General features: G+C 49.2%; 2 protein-coding genes across 3 annotated transcripts; one reads left to right on the forward strand and one right to left on the reverse strand.

Annotated features, from left to right (window-relative positions):
* Window positions 1-260: 260 nt before the first annotated feature.
* On the reverse strand, window positions 261-1,718 carry NOP10 (NOP10 ribonucleoprotein). The gene is made up of 2 exons (XM_025390512.1): window positions 1,562-1,718; window positions 261-653 (listed from the first exon to the last, which is right to left on the reverse strand). The coding sequence occupies exons 1-2, from the start codon at window positions 1,613-1,615 to the stop codon at window positions 513-515; spliced, it is 195 nt and encodes a 64-aa protein (XP_025246297.1). The 5' UTR covers window positions 1,616-1,718; the 3' UTR covers window positions 261-512.
* Window positions 1,719-1,720: 2 nt separating this feature from the next.
* On the forward strand, window positions 1,721-18,696 carry NUTM1 (NUT midline carcinoma family member 1). Of its 2 annotated transcripts, XM_025390510.1 has the most exons (8): window positions 1,721-2,244; window positions 4,437-4,616; window positions 8,594-9,302; window positions 11,653-11,781; window positions 14,772-14,908; window positions 15,410-15,696; window positions 15,985-16,101; window positions 16,452-18,696. In XM_025390510.1, exons 1-8 carry the CDS (start codon window positions 2,175-2,177, stop codon window positions 18,453-18,455), a joined length of 3,633 nt encoding a protein of 1,210 aa, XP_025246295.1. In that variant the 5' UTR covers window positions 1,721-2,174; the 3' UTR covers window positions 18,456-18,696. The 2 variants fall into 2 exon arrangements, with proteins under 2 accessions (XP_025246295.1, XP_025246296.1); XM_025390511.1 differs by lacking the exon at window positions 4,437-4,616.
* The last annotated feature ends 893 nt before the right edge of the window (window positions 18,697-19,589 follow it).

Raw genomic sequence — 19,589 nt, forward strand, 5'->3', positions numbered from 1 at the left:
TTTTAATCAAAATGTTATTTCAAGGGATGAGAAATTACGTGACAACAGGGGTATTTTTCAGTGAATGCTGACAGTTGTGAAAGTCTTAATCTTTCTTCCCCAATACCCTCCTACCACTAACAGCACATGACCACTCTTGCTACAGGACTGAAGTTTTTCTTCCAAGTGGTATTGTTGCAACTCTCTGGGGTACTCTCGTCCATCATCTCCCTCCCTTTAAAACAATACTACCAATCCTTTCCTCCAACACCACAAAATAAGAGCTTTTCAAATCATTTTATCTTTAATAATCTTGTAGTAACTTAAAATACGAAAAAAAAAGTCAAACGTGTTCCCTTTATGGGTGATGCCACCATGACTGCCTCACACAAGCATGCTCAATCACCAGGATGAGACTGGATGCCACAGAGTATGGCTGGCAAAAAGGCATCAGGGCTCACAGACTGAGGAGTTTGGTTACGGAGTCTCCGAGGGGTAACAGGCCGCAGAAGAGACATCAGTTTAAGGGACCTTCAGAGGACAGGGCGCGGTTGCTGGGTCATGAGCACCTTGAAGCGTTTCTTGATGGTGATTCGGTGTCGAGAGTATTTGTCATCTGGGGAGAACCGAGCAGGATGGGCTGAGCAGGTCTGTTGTCCCATCGGGTCAAATTTCTGCTCCAGGAATAGAGAATGTATGTCAGTACAGGAGTGATGAAATGGGGTGGGGACAGCGCGAAAAAGGGCAAACATGAAAACAGAAGATGCAATGATCAGCTCAAAAAGTTGTACAAATAAATAGAGAAATACAAAACTTAAAAAGGGTGGGCGCGGTGGCTCACGCCTGTAATCCCAGCACTTTGGGAGGCCGAGGCAGGAGGATGGCTTGAGGTCAGAAGTTTGAGACCAGCCTGGGCAATATGGCGAAACCTCGTCTCTACAACAAACAAACAAAACCAACCAAACAAACAAAAAAACCCTAAACCAAAAATTAGCCAGGTGTGGTGGCGCACGCCTGTAGTCCCAGCTACCCGGGAGGCTGAGGCAGGAAGATTGTTTGAGCCCAGGAGGCGGAGGTTGCAGTGAGCCGAGGCACTACAGCCTAGGCAACAAAGCGAGTCCCTGTCTTAAAAAAAAAAAAGAAAAGAAAGAAAAGTGAGTGCAATGGCGCTATCCGGGTTTACTGCAAGCTCCGCCTCCCGGGTTTAAGCGATTCTCCTGTCTCAGCCTCCCAGGTAGCTGGGAAAACAGGCGCACGCCGCCACGCCCGGCTAATTTTTTGTATTTTAGTAGAAACGTAGTTTCACCGTGTTGCCCAGAATAGTCTCTAACTCCTGAGCTAAGGTAATCCACACGCCTCGGCCTCCCAAAGTGCTAGGATTACAGGCGTGAGCCACTGCGCCCGGCCAATTTTTTTTTTTTTTTAATTAAAAAATTCGTCGCGCGCTCCCGGTTCTCCCCCACCTCGGTTCTGGACTTTCTGGTTCCCTGCACCCAGCTAGGTAACTCCGTGTATGGCCTCACCCATTCCTCCCATCTACATTTCTCGCCATGCCTATTTACAACCTGTTTTCTCTCCTCACCTTCAGCGTATAGACCCGATCTCCCTCCTCGTTGAGGTAATACTGGAGAAACATGACTGCTCGTAAGCCAGAGGTCCCAATTCGCTCCGCCGCTCCGTCTGCAGGGTCCGCCCGACCGCGTCACGTGTTCGTCAATTTCCTTCCTGCATAGCCGGAAGTCTCTCTCCTGGCACGCCGGCAAATGTAGTCATTTTTTGCCTTATTTTCAGCTAGCCAGAAGGGGGCGCACGAGGGCAGGGCTTGGCTTGGGGGGCCACACTTGCAACTTTGCAGGCTGAAACACGTGGAGTGTGCCTACTGTGTGCTAGGTACACGGCGCTAGAGGGGGGTAGGGATGGATGTGGATAGAACATTGACGTATAGAAGCTTGTCTTTATCTCAAGATACACACCCATTTCAGGAGCAGTGAGTTTCCAGTGCCTGAAGAAACAAGGGCTCCAGGATTCAGAGCCCCTTTGCCCTAGGGAAGAAGGAAGAGGTTTTCTTCCCTCCCCTCTTTAACATCCAGTTTCCCTGCTCCATTTCAAAGCGTTGGCGGTAAAGAATGCATGTTGAGTATCAATATTCCGTAAAGCGAAAATAGCGTAAAGTTATTTTATGAAACTGGTGAAGTATGTTTCAGCGGTCGAACCAAGATTTAAACTTAGGTCCCTACCGCAAATTCAGCGCTCTTTCTTATAGTGGTGAGTAGCTAATAATAGCGTAGTAAAGTGCACCTTCTAGGAGATTTTACAATTTTTTAAAGAATATAGAAGTTCTCCTTATTCGTTTAAAGAAATGAAAATGAGAACCAAAATATCATTACAAAGATCATCATTACGCCTTATTTATAATGACAAAAGCGTTGGCATATATGTTGTGTAACCAGAAAAACCTGCAAGGTTTTTTTTTTTTTTTTTTTTTTTTTAAAGAATATGGTTTGGCCGGGCGCGGTGGCTCACGCCTGTAATCCCAACACTTTGGGAGGCTGAGGCGGGCGGATCACAAGGTCAAGAGTTCGAGACCAGCCTGGCCAATCTGGCGAAACCCTGTCTCTACTAAAAATACAGAAAAAATTAGCCGAGTGTGGTGGTGGGCGCCTGTAGTCCCAGCCACTTCAGAGGCTGAGGCAGAATAATCACTTGAGCCCGGGAGGCAGAGGTTGCAGCGAGCTGAGATAGCGCCACTGCACACCAGCCTGGGTGACAGAGTGGCACTCCGTCTGAAAAAAAGAATATGGTTTGTGACCGGGTGCGGTAGCTCAGGCCTGTAATCCCAGCACTTTGAGAGGCCGAGACAGGTGGATCACAAGGTCAGGAGTTCAAGACCAGCCTGGCCAATATGGTGAAACCCCGTCTTTACTAATAAAAATACAAAAATTAGTGGGACGTGCTGGCGGTCACCTGTAGTCCCAGCTACTCGGGAGGCTGAGGCAGGAGAATCACTTGAACCCGGGAGGCGGAGGTTGCAGTGAGCTGAGATCACGCCACTGGTCTCCAGCTTGGGTGACAGAGCAAGAGACCCTGTCCCCCCAAAAAAAAAAAAAAAAAAAGATATGGTTTGTATTTACTTGTAGTTGCATAAAAAATCTCTGCAAGTATTCACAAGAAACAGATGATACTGGTTTCCTCTGGGATAGAGAACCTAGTTACAGGAGAAAGGGGTAAGGGGTGGGAGGCAGACTTATTGCTATGTATTTTATTTTGTAGTTTGATTTTTGAACCTTGCTAATGTATTACCTGTTAAAAAATTTTTAAAGGCCAGGCGCGGTGGCTCATACCTCTAATCCCAGCACTTTGGGAGGCCGAGGTGGGCGGATCATGAGGTCAGGAGATGGAGACCATCCTGGCTAACACAGTGAAATCCCGTCTTTACTAAAAATAGAAAAATTAGCCGGGTGTGGTGGCGGGCGCCTGTAGTCCCAGCTACTCGGGAGGCTGAGGCAGGAGAATGGTGTGAACCTGGGAGGCAGAGCTTGCAGTGAGCCGAGATCATGCCACTGCACTCCAACCTGGGCGACAAAGCAAGACTCTGTCTCAAAAAAAAAAAAAAAGTATATCTAAGTAGTTAATTTTGTTAGAAAGGAAAAGGATGATTTCAGCCTTCAGGTCTTATTAATGAAAGAGTCTTTAGAAAAGAGAAAAGATATCTCAGAGAAAGCAAGAAAGATGCCATGAACCCCAGGGAAGGTCTTTTGGGGGAAATCCACGTTTGGATGAAGCTGTGGCTGTAGAGGATGGTCTGGGAATTACTGGCCTGAAATAGTCACCAGGAACCTTAGCAGATACATTTTATTTTTAAAATTTAAACCAAAATAATTTAACAAAATGAAGGACTTTCTACTCTTGAGGTTTTAAACAGCATGGCAGCTTTTTTATTTAGTGAGGCTTTTCAGCAAAGGGTAAGGCTTCTGTGGAGTACAGAGCCCATGCTAGTAGATTGGACAGCTTTCCAAGGAAATGATGTGCACACAGCAATCGAGCACCTTGGATCATCTGACAATTCTAATTTTAGACTTTAGTTCTCTTGATCCTTAAGTATACAGACCAATGTGGTCTGAATTTAGTTCGGAAAATATAGCCATCATTGGATTAAGTCAGGGGTCTACCATCAGCCTGCTGTTAATAGGAGGTCAGTTACAGAACTGGCTGGGATGGAAGGACACAAAATGAGATATGTTGGTGAAGAATTGAAGTATAGGGAACCAAACGCAAAACTGTAATGTGTTGGGAATCTGAGAAAGAATTTACAAATAGCCCTAAAGGGCGAACATCAGTTGTGTTGCCAAACTGTAGTTTGAAGGGAATTCCTGGTTTTTGCGTAGTTACTAGAACCCTTCATGGACTAGCTCTCCCCACCCTCACCCCACTTTTCCCTCTCCCCTCCCCCACAGCAGACTGCCTTGAGTTCCATATTCTAGTTCTGTTTGATCTGATCTTTACCTTCCCTTCCTTGGATCCCTGTGCACCTACTTGGAGCCAAGTTACTCTGGGTCCTGGACCTGACTGCCTCATTCTGGAGGCTTCCAGACAGCCATGGTTAGTGCCCAAAGCTGAGAGGATGGCTTCAGATGGAGGTAAGTCTTTAGGTGGTGAGGAGGATTTCTGGTACCTGCTCGTATCCTTTGGGACAAGCTCTTTGGGCTGACCTAAAGGAATGTGAGGTGCTACACCCCATCAAAGGTATCCCACTTGGGGAGGCTAGAGAAGGAGATTGTACCATTAAGACTAGGGGCCGGGCAAGGAAGAGGACCTCCTTAAGGGCAGATCAAGGTGTCTCCGAGGACACATGCTGAGTATAGAGAATGGATGGCAATTAGCAACTTGATTCCCTTGAACAGGGGGCACGTCAGCGTGTGTTTTTGTGGTGGGAGAGGGGATCAGAGGTATGTGTCTTAGGACTGGCACCGAGAGGTTTCAAGGGGGAATGCCCAAGTTCATCTGTCTCTTTCAGGCAACTGGAGCCTGTTCTAGGATTTTGCCATGCTTGAGGCTTATGAGGGGAAGGGGATGTGGAGGATGGAGGATGGGAGGGTAAGGTGGGAAGGACCTTAGCGGGAAAAGATAATCTGTAGTTATCCGTTGCAGAGAAATGCCTTCCTGAAAATTAGGCTGGAATGTATTATAAACTGCCTCTACTCTGGCCGGGCACGGTGGCTCATGCCTGTAATCCCAGCACTTTGGGAGGCCGAGGCGGGCAGATCACCTGAGGTCAGGAGTTCAAGACCAGCCTGACCAACATGGAGAAACCCCATCTCTACTAAAACTACAAAAAAAAAAAAAAAAAAAAAAAAAAACACCTGGGCATGGTGGCGCATGCCTGTAATCTCAGCTACTCGGGAGGCTGAGGCAGGAGAATCCCGTGAACCTGAGAGGCAGAGGTTGTGGTGAGCCAAGATTGTGTCATTGCACTCCAGCCTAGGCAACAAGAGTGAAACTCGGTCTCAAAAAAAAAAAAAAGAAAAATCCTGCCTCTGCTCAGAGCCTCACGGCTCCTTCCAGCCCTAGAGGTGGCTTCGCTTTGAGTTCAGGAAGCAGTTTTTCCGGATTCATCCGGGCCGGAGAGGTGGGTCATTACAGCCAGGATGAGAGCTGGGGCTTCACCGAGATGCTTCTTCCTTTTATGGATCTCAGGCCTTCAGGCCCCTTTCATTGTGTTCTGTACTCAGCGACATACCCTCAGCCCTCCGCTCTGTGGCTGAAATGAGTTTGAATCTGAGTTTGCTCGTGTGCCATGGTCAGAATGCAGAAGTTGGGTGGTGTTAGTTTGACAGTGTAATATTTTTTGTAAGGGGGAGGAGATTTAAGCAGGTGATATTCTACTGTTGTTTTTCTGTTTTGTTTTTTTTGTTTGAGATGGAGTCTCACTGTGTCGCTTACGCTGGAGTGCAGTGGTGTGATGTTAGCTCACTGCAAAGTCTGCCTCCCGAGTTCACGCAATTCTCTTTCCTCAGCTTCCTGAGCAGCTGGGATACAGGCGCCCACCACCACACCCAACTAATTTTTGTATTTTTAGAGAGACGGGGTTTCACCAAGTTGGCCAGGCTGGTGTCTAACTCCTGACCTCAAGCGCCTGTAATCTCAGCACTTTGGGAGGCCGAGGGAGGTAGATCACTTGAGGTCAAGAGTTCAAGACCAGCCTGGCCAACATGGTGAAACCCCATCTCTACTAAAAATACAAAAATTAGCTGGGTGTGTTGGCGCCCGCCTGTAATCCCAGCTACTAGGGAGGCTGAGGCAGGAGAATAGCTTGAACCCAGGAGGCAGCAGAGGTTGCTGTGAGCTGAAATCGCTCCACTGCACTCCAGCCTCGGTGACAGAGACTCTGTCTCGGGGGAAAAAAAAAAAGTCCTAGGAGACATAGGTTCTGATTAAGTACACATTTGTATACTTATCCTTGGTCTCTTTGACTAGAGTCCACATAGCCCCTCCTCAGCTGGAACCAGTGACAATGAAGGACTTCATTGTCCTGTCCTTAGCCCCTAGCTCAGTGCCTCGTTCCTAGTGAGCCCTAAATTTCTGATGTTAGGAGCTCCAAGCAGAAGGGCCACAGATAGTCTGCATCGCCAAACACGTCCAGCAGTTACTTAAAGATCTGGAAACCTCTCTCCCCACACCGCCCTCCCTTCACTCATTTCCTTGTCCTTATCTAATCCTCTCTAATTATTCCTGGCTGTTATACAACAAAATTTCTGGGAACCAAACATGCAATCCACATATCCTCTCCTGGGAACAGTACTTCTGTGCGTGGTGGCAGAGGCCACAGAGCAGCTGGGAGAAGCAGGGTTCAGGTGGTTTGAATCTCTGGTTTGGAATAGGTGAGCATAGGGATGTACGTGGAATGCTGGGTGGAATGTGTTACAGGATGTCTGAGCTTCATGGGCTCATGCTCCTGCTTATAGAGTGAATCTTTCTTCTGTTGTTTTAGGTTAAGAGAGATTTATAAGAAGCAACAGGAAAAGGAAAAGGAGGAGAGAATGAGCCAGTCATATTTTTGAAAGTGCCTCCTTCTCAAAGGCCTTATGGATGCCTCGAGAGGGGCTGGAGCTTACCGTGGACTAGTTCCCTTACTGCACGGAGGCCGCTGTGGGCTGTTTTCCCTGCAGAGCAGGTGTCAACCCAATTCTGTATCTTAGTAAACAGCCTACGGAGAGGCTGGAGAGGTCTGCCGGGAATTTTCTTAGAGAAGCACTTCGGGGGCCGGGTGCAGTGGCTCACGCCTGTAATCCCAACACTTTAGGAGGCCGAAGCAGGTGGATCACCTGAGGTCAGGTTTTTGAGACCAGCCTGGCCAACATGGCATAAACCCTGTATCTACTAAAAATACAAACATTAGCCGGATGTGGTGGTTCACGTCTGTAATCCCAGCTACTTGAGGGGCTGAGGCAGGAGAATCACTTGAACTTGGGAGGCAGAGGTTGCAGTGAGCTAAGATCGTGCCACTGCACTCCAGCCTGGGTGACACAGAAAGACTCCATCTAAAAAGAAAGAAAGAAAGAAAAAGCAACATTTAGAGGCAGTGATGGCTCGGGCTTGTCTCTTCTTGGCAGACAGGGGTCTGTGTGTCTTGTTGAAAAAGAAGCAGCTTCTTTAATGCAGTCATTCTCAACGAGGAGTAAGATCAAAATCACTTAGGAGACATTTGCAAACTACACAAGTTTCCCATCCTTATCCCCTCTTTCACCTGTTGAGAATCAGTGCTTTGAGTCTTCGAGCCTAAAGAGGAACTCAGATGGGGTGTGGTGGCTCATACGTGTTATCTCTGCACTTTGGAAGGCTGAGGCAGGAGGATCACTTGAGGCCAGGAGTCTGAGCCTAGCCTAGGCAACATAGTGAGACCCCGTCTCTACAGTTTTGTTTGTTTGTTTGGAGACAGAGTTTTCATTTGTCACCCAGGCTGGAGTGCAGAGGCGCAATCTCAGCTCACTGCAGCCTCGACTTCTTGGGCTCAAGTGATCCTCCCACCCCAGCCCCCCCAAGTAGTTGGGACTACAGGTGCATGCCAGTGCACTTGGCTTATTTTTGTATTTTTAGTAGAGACAGGGTTTTGCCATGATGCCCAGGCTGGTCTCAAACTCCTGGAGTCAAGCGATCCTTCCACCTTGGCCTCCCAAAGTGCTGAGATTACAGGCATGAGCCACTGTGCCCTGCCTCTACAAAAAAAAAAAATTAAAAATAAAGCAGGAATTCGCCTGTAATCCCGGCACTTTGGGAGGCCGAGGAGGGAGTATCACGAGGTCAGGAGATGGAGACCATCCTGGCTAACACGGTGAAACCCCGTCTCTACTAAAAATACAAAAAATTAGCCAGGCGTGGTGGCGGGCGCCTGTCGTCCCAGCTACTCGGGAGGCTGAGGCAGGAGAATGGCGTGAACCCGGGAGATGGAGCTTGCAGTGAGCCGAGATCGCGCCACTGCACTCCAGCCTGGGTGACAGAGAGAGACTCTGTCTCAAACAAAATAAAAATAAAAATAAAAATAAAATGGGGAATTCAGATGGTTAACTCTGGTCTTCTTTTCTCCTACTCCATTTCTTCTTTTTCTTTGTCTCAACAGCATCTCCGTTGCCGGGACCGGATATGAGCATGAAACCTAGTGCTGCCCCGTCTCCATCGCCTGCACTTCCCTTTCTCCCACCAGCTTCTGGCCCGCCAGACCACCCACCTGGGGAGCCACCTCCACAGCCCATCATGCCTTCAGTATTCTCTCCAGACAACCCTCTGATGCTCTCTGCTTTCCCCAGCTCACTGTTGGTGACAGGGGACGGGGGCCCTTGCCTCAGTGGGGCTGGGGCTGGCAAGGTCATTGTCAAAGTCAAGACAGAAGGGGGATCAGCTGAGCCCTCTCAAACTCAGAACTTTATCCTTACTCAGACTTCCCTCAATTCGATTGCCCCGGGCACTCCCTGTGGGGGTCTTGAGGGTCCTGCACCTCCATTTGTGACAGCATCTAATATGAAGACCATTCTGCCCTCTAAGGCTGTTGGTGTCAGCCAGGAGGGCCCTCCAGGCCTTCCACTTCAGGCTCCACCACCAGTTGCTCAACTGGTCCCCATTGTGCCCCTGGAAAAAGCTTGGCCAGGGCTACATGGGACAACCAGGGAAGGCGGTCCTGTGGCCACTCTATCCAAGCCTTCACTAGGTGACCGCTCCAAAATTTCCAAGGACGTTTACGAGAACTTCCGTCGATGGCAGCGTTACAAAGCCTTGGCCCGGAGGCACCTATCCCAAAGTCCTGACACAGAAGCTCTGTCCTGTTTTCTTATGTAAGTGGGGAGACCTGAGATTAATTATTCTAGGGCTTTTAAATAAGGAGAACTTTGGGGTGAATGTAGTAGTTTAGGCTATTTAGGAATACTGGAGGGAAGGTCATGAGGGCAATGGAGATGCTCTGAGAATGAAAAACATGTTATTAATAATAACAGCCCCTTAACCCACTTCCTGGTTGATAACAACCTTTCAGGTGTCTTAGCTTAAGTGATCCTCACAACGCTGAGTTCAGGCCAGCCTTTCTCTGGTCATCTTCATTTACAGATAAGAGACTGAAGCTCAGAGAGGGCTCCTGCCATAAACCAAAGACCAGTGATGGGAACTTAGGCTCTCACTCTAAGTGCCAGGGTCCACCCCGCCCCCCCGTTCTATTTTACCCCCTTTTGACATTGAGTCAGAACTATCCAAACTAGCCAGGATGAGTGCTGGACCCTGAATCAGGGCCCTGGCTGGCAGGGGGAAGTGTGGGGCCAGGCAAAGGACTGTGTGTGTGCTGCTCCCCCTGCTGCCTCCACCCGTTTTATTCAGGAGAATTCACGTTGAAATAGGGTGGTGGGTAGAGCTTGCTTAGGGGTCAAGGGCATGGGCTCTCCGGCTCTCCCACTCACTAGATTTGTGATCCTGGGCAGGACATTTAACATCTTTGCCCTCCGTTTTCTCATTTAAAAAGCGGGATAACTCTACCTACTTCACAGAGTTGCTGAGAAGATCAAATGGGTTAATATATGTGAAGTCCTTGGCACAGAGAATGTTTCATTAAATGTCAACTATTTTATTATTATCATAAAAAGGCAATCCAGAAGAGGAAAAGAACTCGCAAAAGGTCAAAACGTCCTTGCTTAAGAGCGAGTGTATGTTTAGCCAAGGAGCCCCGGGTCCTAGGCTACTGAGTTTACAAAACAGTCTTTGCTCAGCTGGGGAATAGTCTTTCCTTCCCACCCAGACCCACTGTCCCTCTCAACTGCCCTATGCCCTCAGCGTTTTGTGTAAGCCACTCTATAACACACACCACATTATATTGCTTTAAACAAATTTACATAGTGCTCTTCCAGTGGCTGAACTCCTAAAGGAATCTCCCCCTTGGAATCTACCCCGAACTTGGAGCAAATGAATCAAGATGTTCCCCTAAAGTCCTAGATATACAGCATCTTCCTGACTCCCTGCTTTCTCCAGACAGATCTGAGTTCGTTCTTGGAGCCTAGCAGGCTACATTTCAAAATCTTGAACCAGTATGGGCTCTCAAGGTTTGCATGGGATCCATTTGCTTCGGGTCCTGGCCTGCTTGTGCTTCACACTCAGCGGCTCTGGGCAGGGTCTTCCACAAAGGGCAGACCACTGCAGCCTGGGAAGCTCCTAAAATGCTCAGTTGTGGGATCCTGGGGAGGGGCAGTTTGGTGATAATGAGCTTCCCCAGGTGATTCTGATGCTTAATAATATCTGAGGACTCCAAGGGAAGTCAGAGAGGCAAAATGAAGCCCTTACTTTAGGCTGGGCTCGTGATTTCTTCTGGATTAGAAAGGGCTCAAGAGCCCTCTAGAAGTGGGGGTCTAGTATTGGCATTTGACTGTCTGTGGGGGGTATGTGGAAACAAAGACTAAAAACCAATAAATAAAAACACCACACGACCTTTAATTAGAGATTCCTTTGGGTTAGCAAATGCCTTTAAAAAAAAAAAAAGCAAGAACCTCTGGACAAGGTTAAACCTACTTTATAGCGAATCCCGTTCATTTAATAACATGAGTCCTCCCTTTTTTTTTTTTTTTTTTTTTTTTTTTGAGACAGAGTCTCGCTCTGTCACCAGGCTAGAGTGCAGTGGCGCGATCTTGGCTCACTGCAACCTCTGCCTCCTAGGTTCAAGCAATTCTCCTGCCTCAGCCTCCCGAGTAGCTAATTTTTGTATCTTTAGTAGAGATGGGGTTTCACCATGTGGACCAAGATGATCGCGATCTCTTGACCTCGTGATCCACTCGCCTCGGCCTCCCAAAGTGCTGGGATTACAGGCATAAGCCACCGCGCCCAGCACGAGTCCTCCCTTTCTAATAATTAATTGAGGATGGCACTGTGAGAATTAGGGGTGGTAGCTGCGGTTGATTTTAAAAGGTGGGGAGAAGAATTATCTGTTTGATTTTATATTAGTTGTAAATTTCAACAGGAAGAGGGGCGAGTATAGTAAATGAATGGTTGGGAGGTTGAGCGTCTGTAAGTCTAATCAGAAGTGGGACATGACAGGGCCTGAGGGGCACGATAGATTTGATGAGGGGCAGGGGATGTGTTATCGAGGCAGGTGTAAGGGCGGGTGGATGGGAGCACACTTTCAGAATGTGACTGACTCAATGGGGGTTTTAGCCCAGTGCTTCGTTCCCTGGCCCGGCGGAAGCCCACGATGACCCTGGAGGAGGGACTGCCATTGGCCGTGCAGGAGTGGGAGCACACCAGCAACTTTGACCGGATGATCTTTTATGAGATGGCGGAAAGGTGAGTTCGATGAACTTTCATTCTCCTGAGGGAGGCTGTGGGCTGAGAGCAGTAGGGGCAGCTGAGAGGCTCAGGTGGGGGCAATTATCAAAAGCTATGTTAGGGCGGGGCACGGTGGCGCGCGCCTGTAATCCCACCACTTTCGGAGACTGAGGCGGGTGGATCACCTGTGGTCAGGAGTTCGAGAACAGCCTGGCCAACATGGTGAAACCCTGTCTCTACTGGAAAAAAAAAATACAAAAATTAGCTGGGCATGGTGGCACGTACCTGTAGTCCCAGCTACTCGGGAGGCTGAGGCAGGAGAATCGCTTGAACCTGGGAGGTGGAGGTTGCTGTGAGCCAAGATTACGCCACTGCAGTCCAGCATGGGCGATAGAGCAAGACTCCATTTCAAAAAATAAAAAAAGATGTTAGGCTGGGTGTGTGCTTGTAGTCCCAGCTACTTGAGAGGCTAAGGTGGGAGGATGGTTTGGGTCCAGTAGTTCAAGACCAGCCTGGACAACATAGCAAGACCTCATCTCAAAAAAAAAAAAAAAAAAAGAGAGAGAAAGAAAGGAAAGAAAAACAGGGTGGGGAGGAGGGGTGTATACTAGGATGGTGGTTTCCTGGATCCTTGCTTCTTCCTCCACCACCTTGACTCTTGGGTTTTTCTATCGTGTTTCCTCTTGAAAGCTCCCCCGTCACCAGATCCTGAATCTGTATAGGAGCCTTGATACTGTAGATCTTAGGATGGGATTGGACCCCAATGGGTAGAGCAATTTCATGCTGAAGGGACCTAGTAATGAGGAGGTATGCTCTACCAGGCAGGTTCTTGTCTCTTCCCACTGCCTTGGTAGCAAGTGGCTATTGATACAGAACTTCAGGACCGCTCCTCCATTGGAAACAGTGACACAGAAAATCCCTTTCCCCCTTTATCCCAGAGAGGGGCTGGTTCTGGAAGAGCCAGGGAAAGCCAGTGTCCGGGATGCCCAAAGTTGTCTCCTGGCTCTTATTCTATTTCTCTGTAATATCTTTGATTCAAAAAAAAAAAAAAAAAAAAAAGAAAGAAAGAAAAAGAAAAAAAAGGCCAGGCATGATAGCTCATGCCTGTAATCCCAGCACTTTGGGAGGCCGAGGTGGGTGGATGACCTGAGGTCGGGAGTTCGAGACCAGCCTGACTAACATGGAGAAACCCCGTCTCTACTAAAAATACAAAATTAGCCAGGTGTGGTGGCGCATGCCTGTAATCCTAGCTACTCAGGAAGCTGAGGCAGGAGACTCGCTTGAACCCAGGAGGTGGAGGTTTCGATGAGCCGAGATTGTGCATTGCACTCCAGCCTCTGCAACAAGAGCGAAACTCAGTCAAGAAAGAAAGAAAGAGAGAGAGAGAGAGAAGGAAGGAAGGAAGGATGGATGGAAGGAAGGAAAGGAGAGAAAGAAAGAAAAAACTCAGAAAAATGAACGCATTTTTCCAAGCTTAGCTTCCACTTGCTCCCTCCCAAAACCTTTTGGACCCGTGCTTCCTAGACTTACCTTTCCAAGAACCCCCATCCCAGTCTCAGGACTCTGGGATCTCAGCCTTGTCTCCTGGCAGGAACTGCCTTGAATTCTTTATGGTTGTAGGCAGGGGCAAATGAGGTCTCGAGGAGGATCCCACTGTGAGATCCCACCAGGCTGTTGCATAGGCCTGATTAAATTAAACAAGCCTATATTAAGCACTGCTGTGTACAATCCATGAAGCTGGGTGAGATAGGTATGGAAAAGAAGTGAGGCCAGGCACATTGGCTTACACCTGTAATCCCAGCACTTTGGTAGGGCGAGGCAGGCGGATCATGAGGTCAGGAGATCGAGACCATCCTGGCTAACACGGTGAAACCCCTTAGCTACTAAAAATACAAAACAAACAAACAAACAAACAAACAAAAAAAAAAAAACAGGCATGGTGGCATGCACCTGTAGTCCCAGCTACTCGGGAGACTGAGGCAGGAGAATCACTTGAACCTGGGAGGCAGAGGTTGCGGTGAGCCAAGATTGCGCCACTGCACTCCATTCTGGGCGACAGAGTGAGACTCCATCTCAAAATAAATAAATAAATGAAAAGTAGTAAAAGCCCTGGCTCTGTCCAAGAGAAGTTTACAAACTCTAGATCATTCTTCTTCTTCTTCTTTTTTTTTTTTTTTGAGACAAAGTCTAACACTGTTGCCAGGGCTGGAGTGCAATGGTGCAATCTCGGCTCACTGCAACCTCTGCCTCCTGGGTTCAAGTGATTCTCCTGCCTAAGCCTCCTGAGTAGTTGGGATTACAGGTGCCCACCACCACATCAGGCTAATTTTGTGTATTTTTAGTAGAGACAGGGTTTCACTATGTTGGCCAGGATGGTCTCGTACTCCTGACCTCATGATCCACCCACTTTGGCCTCCCAAAGTGCTGGAATTACAGGCATGAGCCATTGCACCTGTCCTCATACTTTACTTTTTAAAAATTTTTTTGAGGCAGGATCCCACTCTGTTGCCCATCCTGGAGTGCACTGGCACTGTCAGGGCTCACTGCAGCCTTCACCTCCTGAGCTCAAGCAATCCTCCCATCTCAGCCCCACAATAGCTGTGACTAGACGCACGTCACCACTCCTGGCTAATTTTTTTGTATCTTTTGTAGAGATGGGTTTTTGCCGTGTTACCCAGGTTGGTCTCAAACTCTTGAGCTCAAGCAATCTGCCCACCTCAGCCTCCCAAAGTGTTGGGTTTATAGGCATGAGCCACCCCACCTGGCCATTCATTTTCTTAAGCTTCCTAAGTGATGACTACAGGGGAAGGAACTATGTGCTGAGCTCCCGAGGTTTCCCTGGAAATATGGTTAAGCCACCTGTGACCACCCTCCTGGGTGACATGACTTAGGCAGACTTTGCCCACCTGAGAGCACTTCCTTTCTTAGCCATGCTTGACTGTCATCTGGATTTCTGACGGGTCTGGTCTCCTTCTTAGCATTGCCTATGCCTTTCTCACCCTCTGCAGGTTCATGGAGTTTGAGGCTGAGGAGATGCAGATTCAGAACTCACAGCTGATGAATGGCTCTCTGGGCCTGTCTCCTGCAGCCCCTTTGAAACTTGATCCTCTAGGGCCCCTGGCCTCTGAGGTTTGCCAGCAGCCAGGTGAGGCTACCCAATTTTGACAGGAGCCGAGGGCCAAAGGCTCAAAGGGAGGTGTACAGAAGCCAGTCACAGATTAGAGAAGGCATGGCCCAGGCTCTGCCGCTTTCCCTCTGGAGAGTGGCATTTGATATTCCAAGCAGACCACCCCATAGGAGGCTGGGTTCTCAGGTTCCTTTTGCCCTGAACTAGGTATTGATGTTGGTCAAGTGAACTAACTGCTCTCACCAAGACTCTAAATTCAGCACATGATGCCTCATCTGCCTAAGAAATGGGGGCTGGATCGGGGGGGTTTTTTGGAATTTCAGGGATTCCAAAATTCCTCATACAGTGATTCTTAGGCCCCCTAGATCCTAAATCTCCCATGGCTGGTACTTTTTTAGGTTGGCCCAATCCAGCCTGGAACCATTTCAATGTACCTAGATTGCTGGCCTCACAGAGCTGGGAGGCAGAAGCTGTAGTTTCTGTGCTACTTCCCATTCTCCTATCTATCTCTTCCCTTAGTGTACATTCCGAAGAAGGCAGCCTCCAAGGCACGGGCCCCCCGCCGGCGTCAGCGTAAAGCCCAGAGACCTCCTGTTCCTGAGGCGCCCAAGGAGATCCCACCAGAAGCTGTAAAGGAGTATATTGACATCATGGAAGGGCTGATGGGGACTCAACTGGCCACTGGGGAGTCAGATGGAAAACAAGAGGAAGAAGGGCAGCAGCAGGAGGAGGAAGGCATGTATCCAGATCCAGGTCTCCTGAGCTACATCAATGAGCTGTGTTCTCAGAAGGTCTTTGTCTCCAAGGTGAGCTGGGCCTGCACATCTGGTTTCTAGCAGATCCTTGGGGTGGGTACTCCCGGGAACTAATGATCTGGGGTTTGTCCAAGGTAGTAGGAATTAGGTTTTGTTCTGTAACTGAGTAATGTGTGTGCATGCATCATCATGAGAATGTGTGTAGCCGGTGGTGGTCAGTTTACAATACCGGAGGGGTAAGAGGGGACAGTTGGGGAGCTCATGGTTTCTTCTCTAAAGCCCCTTGTTTCACAGGTTACCTGCTTACAGACTTACATCACTTTTCCTTCTGTTATCCAGGTGGAGGCCGTCATTCACCCTCAATTTCTGGCAGATCTGCTGTCCCCAGAAAAACAGAGAGATCCCTTGGCCTTAATTGAGGAGCTAGAGCAAGAAGAAGGACTCACTCTTGCCCAGGTAAAACTGGGGTATAGGAAATATGAGAACAAGAAGCTTGCAAGATTTTATCTAACCCTACACTGCCAAGGGTGATATGGCTCTAGAGATGAACAGCTTCAGGACTGGGCTTCAGGTGCAGAACCAGTAGGTAGAGGGCTATGGAAACACAGGAAATGAGAATGTTAGGGCTCACAGCATGGGAATAGGGCACAAGGAGGTGGGAAAGAGCTGCAGTATCTGTCTTTGCTACCATCGCTTAAACTACTTGCTTGCCTTCCTTGCCCTGCCCAAATACCATTTTGTACCACCCACTCAGTCACCTCTTTCACAATCATGTATAGCACTGATTATTTGTCCATTTCTTCCAGCTGGTCCAGAAGCGACTCTTGGCCTTAGAAGAGGAGGAAGATGCAGAGGCGCCTCCAAGTTACAGTGGAGCTCAGTTGGACTCAAGTCCTTCTGTTTCTGATGAAGATGAAGATGGGGATGGGCGGCTTCGACCCTCACCTGGGCTTCAGGGGGCTGGGGGCGCCATTTGCCTTGGAAAGGTTTCTTCTTCAGGAAAACGGGCAAGAGAAGTGCATGGTGGGCAGGAGCAAGGCCTAGGGAGCCCCAGAGGGATGCACAGGGATGGGAACACTCTGCCATCCCCCAGCAGCTGGGACCTGCAGCCAGAGCCTGCAGCTCTCCAGGGAACTCCGGGACCCTTGGGTATGGAGAGGAGAGGGTCTGGGAAGGTTATAAACCAGGTATCGCGACTTCGAGATGGCCATCTAGGAGGTGCAGGGCTGCCTGGGCGCTGCCTGGTGGCTGATAGGACTTCAGAGGCTCTGCCCCTTTGTTGGCAGGAAGGCTTCCAGCCTGACAGCACTCCCAGTTTGGATGCTGGACTTGCAGAGCTGGCTCCTCTGCAGGGGCGAGGGTTAGAAAAGCAGGTCCTGGGATCGCAGAAAGGACAACAAACGGGGGGCCGTGCAGGGCTTCCTCAAGGGAAGGAGCCTTTAGCAGTGTCCCAGGAAGGCTCTGCAGGAGCCATGTGGGGAGATGACAGAGGTACCCCCATGGCTCAGAGTTATGATCAGAATCCTTCCGCTAGAGCAGCTGGGGACAGGGACAACGTCTCTCTCAGCCCAGGACTTTGGCTGAGCGGTGAGATGGCTGCTGTAGACTTGGAGCTGCCCGTACACATAGAGGAGGTCATAGAGAGCTTCCAAGCGGAGGCGTGTGTAACTGAGTGTCAGGAAGGCTGCCAGGCACTGGGCTCCAGTGGCAGCATTTCCCTGGGTCCTGAAGAAACCATAGTACCTGGGGGTATGGAGAGCAGTGTGATTCCTTGTGGAGGCACAGTTGCGGCAGCTGCCCTAGAAAAGAGAAACGATTGCAGCTTGCCAGGACCTTTGAGGGCCAACAGCCCAGCCTTGAGGTCCAAAGAAAATCAAGAGCAGAGCCGTGAAACCACAGGGGACCCCAGTGATCTGCGGGCAGGAGGCTGCTTCCCATTGCTGGAAAGCAGAATTGACGGCTCCACACTGGGGTCTTCCAAAGAAACGCTTCTGCCCACATGCCAAGACAGTGTCCTCATCATGGGGACCGAGGATGCCTCCTCCTTGCCTGAAGCCAGCCAAGAGGCAGGGAGCAGAGGCAATTCCTTTTCTCCTCTGTTGGAAACCATAGAACCGGTCAACATACTAGGTGTTAAAGATGACTGTGGCCTCCAACTAAGGGTCAGCAAGGACACCTGCCCATTGAATGTTAATTCTTGTGACCCCCAAGGAGAAGGCAGGGTGGATCCTGACCTGTCCAAGCCTAAAAACCTTGCTCCTTTACAAGAGAGTCAGGAGTCTTACACACCTGGGACCCCCAAAACATCATCTCGCCAGGGACTTGGAAGCACTTGCCCTAGATGGGGAACCAGGGACGCCAGAGTTCTGAGAGAGACTTCCGTTAGTAAAACACGCAGGTCAGTAGACAGGGCCAAAGGAAAGGAGAAAAAGAAGAAGGAAGCAGAGGAAGAGGATGAGGAACTCTCCAACTTTGCTTACCTCTTGGCCTCTAAACTTAGCCTGTCACCAAGGGGGCATCCTCTCAGTCCTCACCATGCCTCAGGTCAGGGCAGCCAGAGAGCATCCCACCTGCTCCCTGCCGGGGCAAAAGGCCCCAGCAAACCTCCATGTCCTGTTGCCAAGTCTGGGAAGCGAGCTCTAGCTGGAGGTCCAGCCCCTACTGAAAAGAGATCCCACTCAGGAGATCAACTTGGGGTCCCCAGGGAGAAACCCCTAGCTCTGGGAGTAGTTCGATCCTCACAGCCTCGTAAAAGGCGGTGTGACAGTTTTGCCATAGGCAGAAGGAAGAAACGACGTCGTAGCCAGTAGGGAGCAGCAGGACCATCTGACCCCACTTGGCAGTCCCTAAAGGTGGGTACCCCAGAGTAGATTCCAGCCCTGCTGCCCACCAATGGAGATCCCAATGTTGAATCTCATCCCAATGTTGTTTTGTTGTTCTGCAAAAGTGGCAGGCATGGAGAGAGAGGTCAGACTGGCTAGGCTGCAGGGGGAGTCACCTTTGGAAGCAGCTATAGAGAAAGAAAACGAATAAAGTGTTTTTGTTGGAAAATGCTGTCAAAGTGCCTTTTTCTGTACTCGTGTCTTTGCTGCTAGATAGGGTAAGATGTTATAAAGAAGACTGTAGGGGTAGTCTTAAGATTCTACAAATCCATAGAGCTTACCTTGTCTCCAGCCTTATCTTGGCTCCTTGTAGCCTCCTCCTGGCAACCAACTGGCTCTCAGGCTGTGATAAGTCCCCAAACTGAGGAATCTCCAATGATCGCTTTATACATCCCCACTTCACAAGCCTGGACTTGGTGTCAGGAAGGCTTATCTGGGCATCTTTTAATTATCTGCCTCCCTTTAAGTCTATAGATAGAAAGATGCTTTTCTACCTTTTAGATCTCTGAGACAGAGATCTAATTTTCTTCTTTTTTTGAGACAGGGTCTCGTTCTGTAGCCTAAACTACAGAGTGCAGTGGCGTAATGATGGCTCACTGCAGCCTCAACCTCCTGGGCTTAGACAATCCTCCCATCTCAGCCTCCCAAGTAGCTGGGACTACAGGTGTGCACCAGCATGTCCAGCTAATTTTTCTGTTTTTTACCACATCATCCAGGCCGGTCTTGAACTCCTGGGCTCAAGCCATCTGCCTGCCCCAACCTCCCAGAGTGCTGGGATTACAGGCATGAGCTACCATGCCTGGCCTAATTTTCTAATTGTCCATAATTGTGTCTCTGGGGGTCTTGTTTTCCTCCTTGAAAAGAGGCTGGACAGAAAGGACTTCAGTGTCCTTACTCATCCTGTGGCAGAGAAACCCTCCTGTGTGGCTGGTCTGACCTGCAGGGAGGAGGCTGGTTCCTTACTGACAGCTCCTTGCTTCCACTAGGGGCGATGGAATCAAGTCTCGGTAGGATTATTAAATATGGAATGGTAGCAAGCTATTTTTTAATCTCTAATGAGGA

The sequence above is a fragment of the Theropithecus gelada genome, chromosome 7a (genome assembly GCF_003255815.1).
Source record: "Theropithecus gelada isolate Dixy chromosome 7a, Tgel_1.0, whole genome shotgun sequence".
Classification (NCBI taxonomy): Eukaryota; Metazoa; Chordata; class Mammalia; order Primates; family Cercopithecidae; genus Theropithecus; species Theropithecus gelada.

Excerpts from the sequence above, each read along its gene's own strand:
- NOP10 (XM_025390512.1), bottom strand. The coding sequence starts at position 1,615 with ATGTTTCTCCAGTATTACCTCAACGAGGAGGGAGATCGGGTCTATACG. Across the intron at positions 654-1,561 it reads ATCGGGTCTATACGCTGAAG|AAATTTGACCCGATGGGACA; the intron begins GTGAGGAGAGAA and ends TTCCTGGAGCAG.
- NUTM1 (XM_025390510.1), top strand. The coding sequence starts at position 2,175 with ATGTTTCAGCGGTCGAACCAAGATTTAAACTTAGGTCCCTACCGCAAA. Across the intron at positions 4,617-8,593 it reads GAGGATGGCTTCAGATGGAG|CATCTCCGTTGCCGGGACCG; the intron begins GTAAGTCTTTAG and ends TTGTCTCAACAG. Across the intron at positions 9,303-11,652 it reads GCTCTGTCCTGTTTTCTTAT|CCCAGTGCTTCGTTCCCTGG; the intron begins GTAAGTGGGGAG and ends TGGGGGTTTTAG.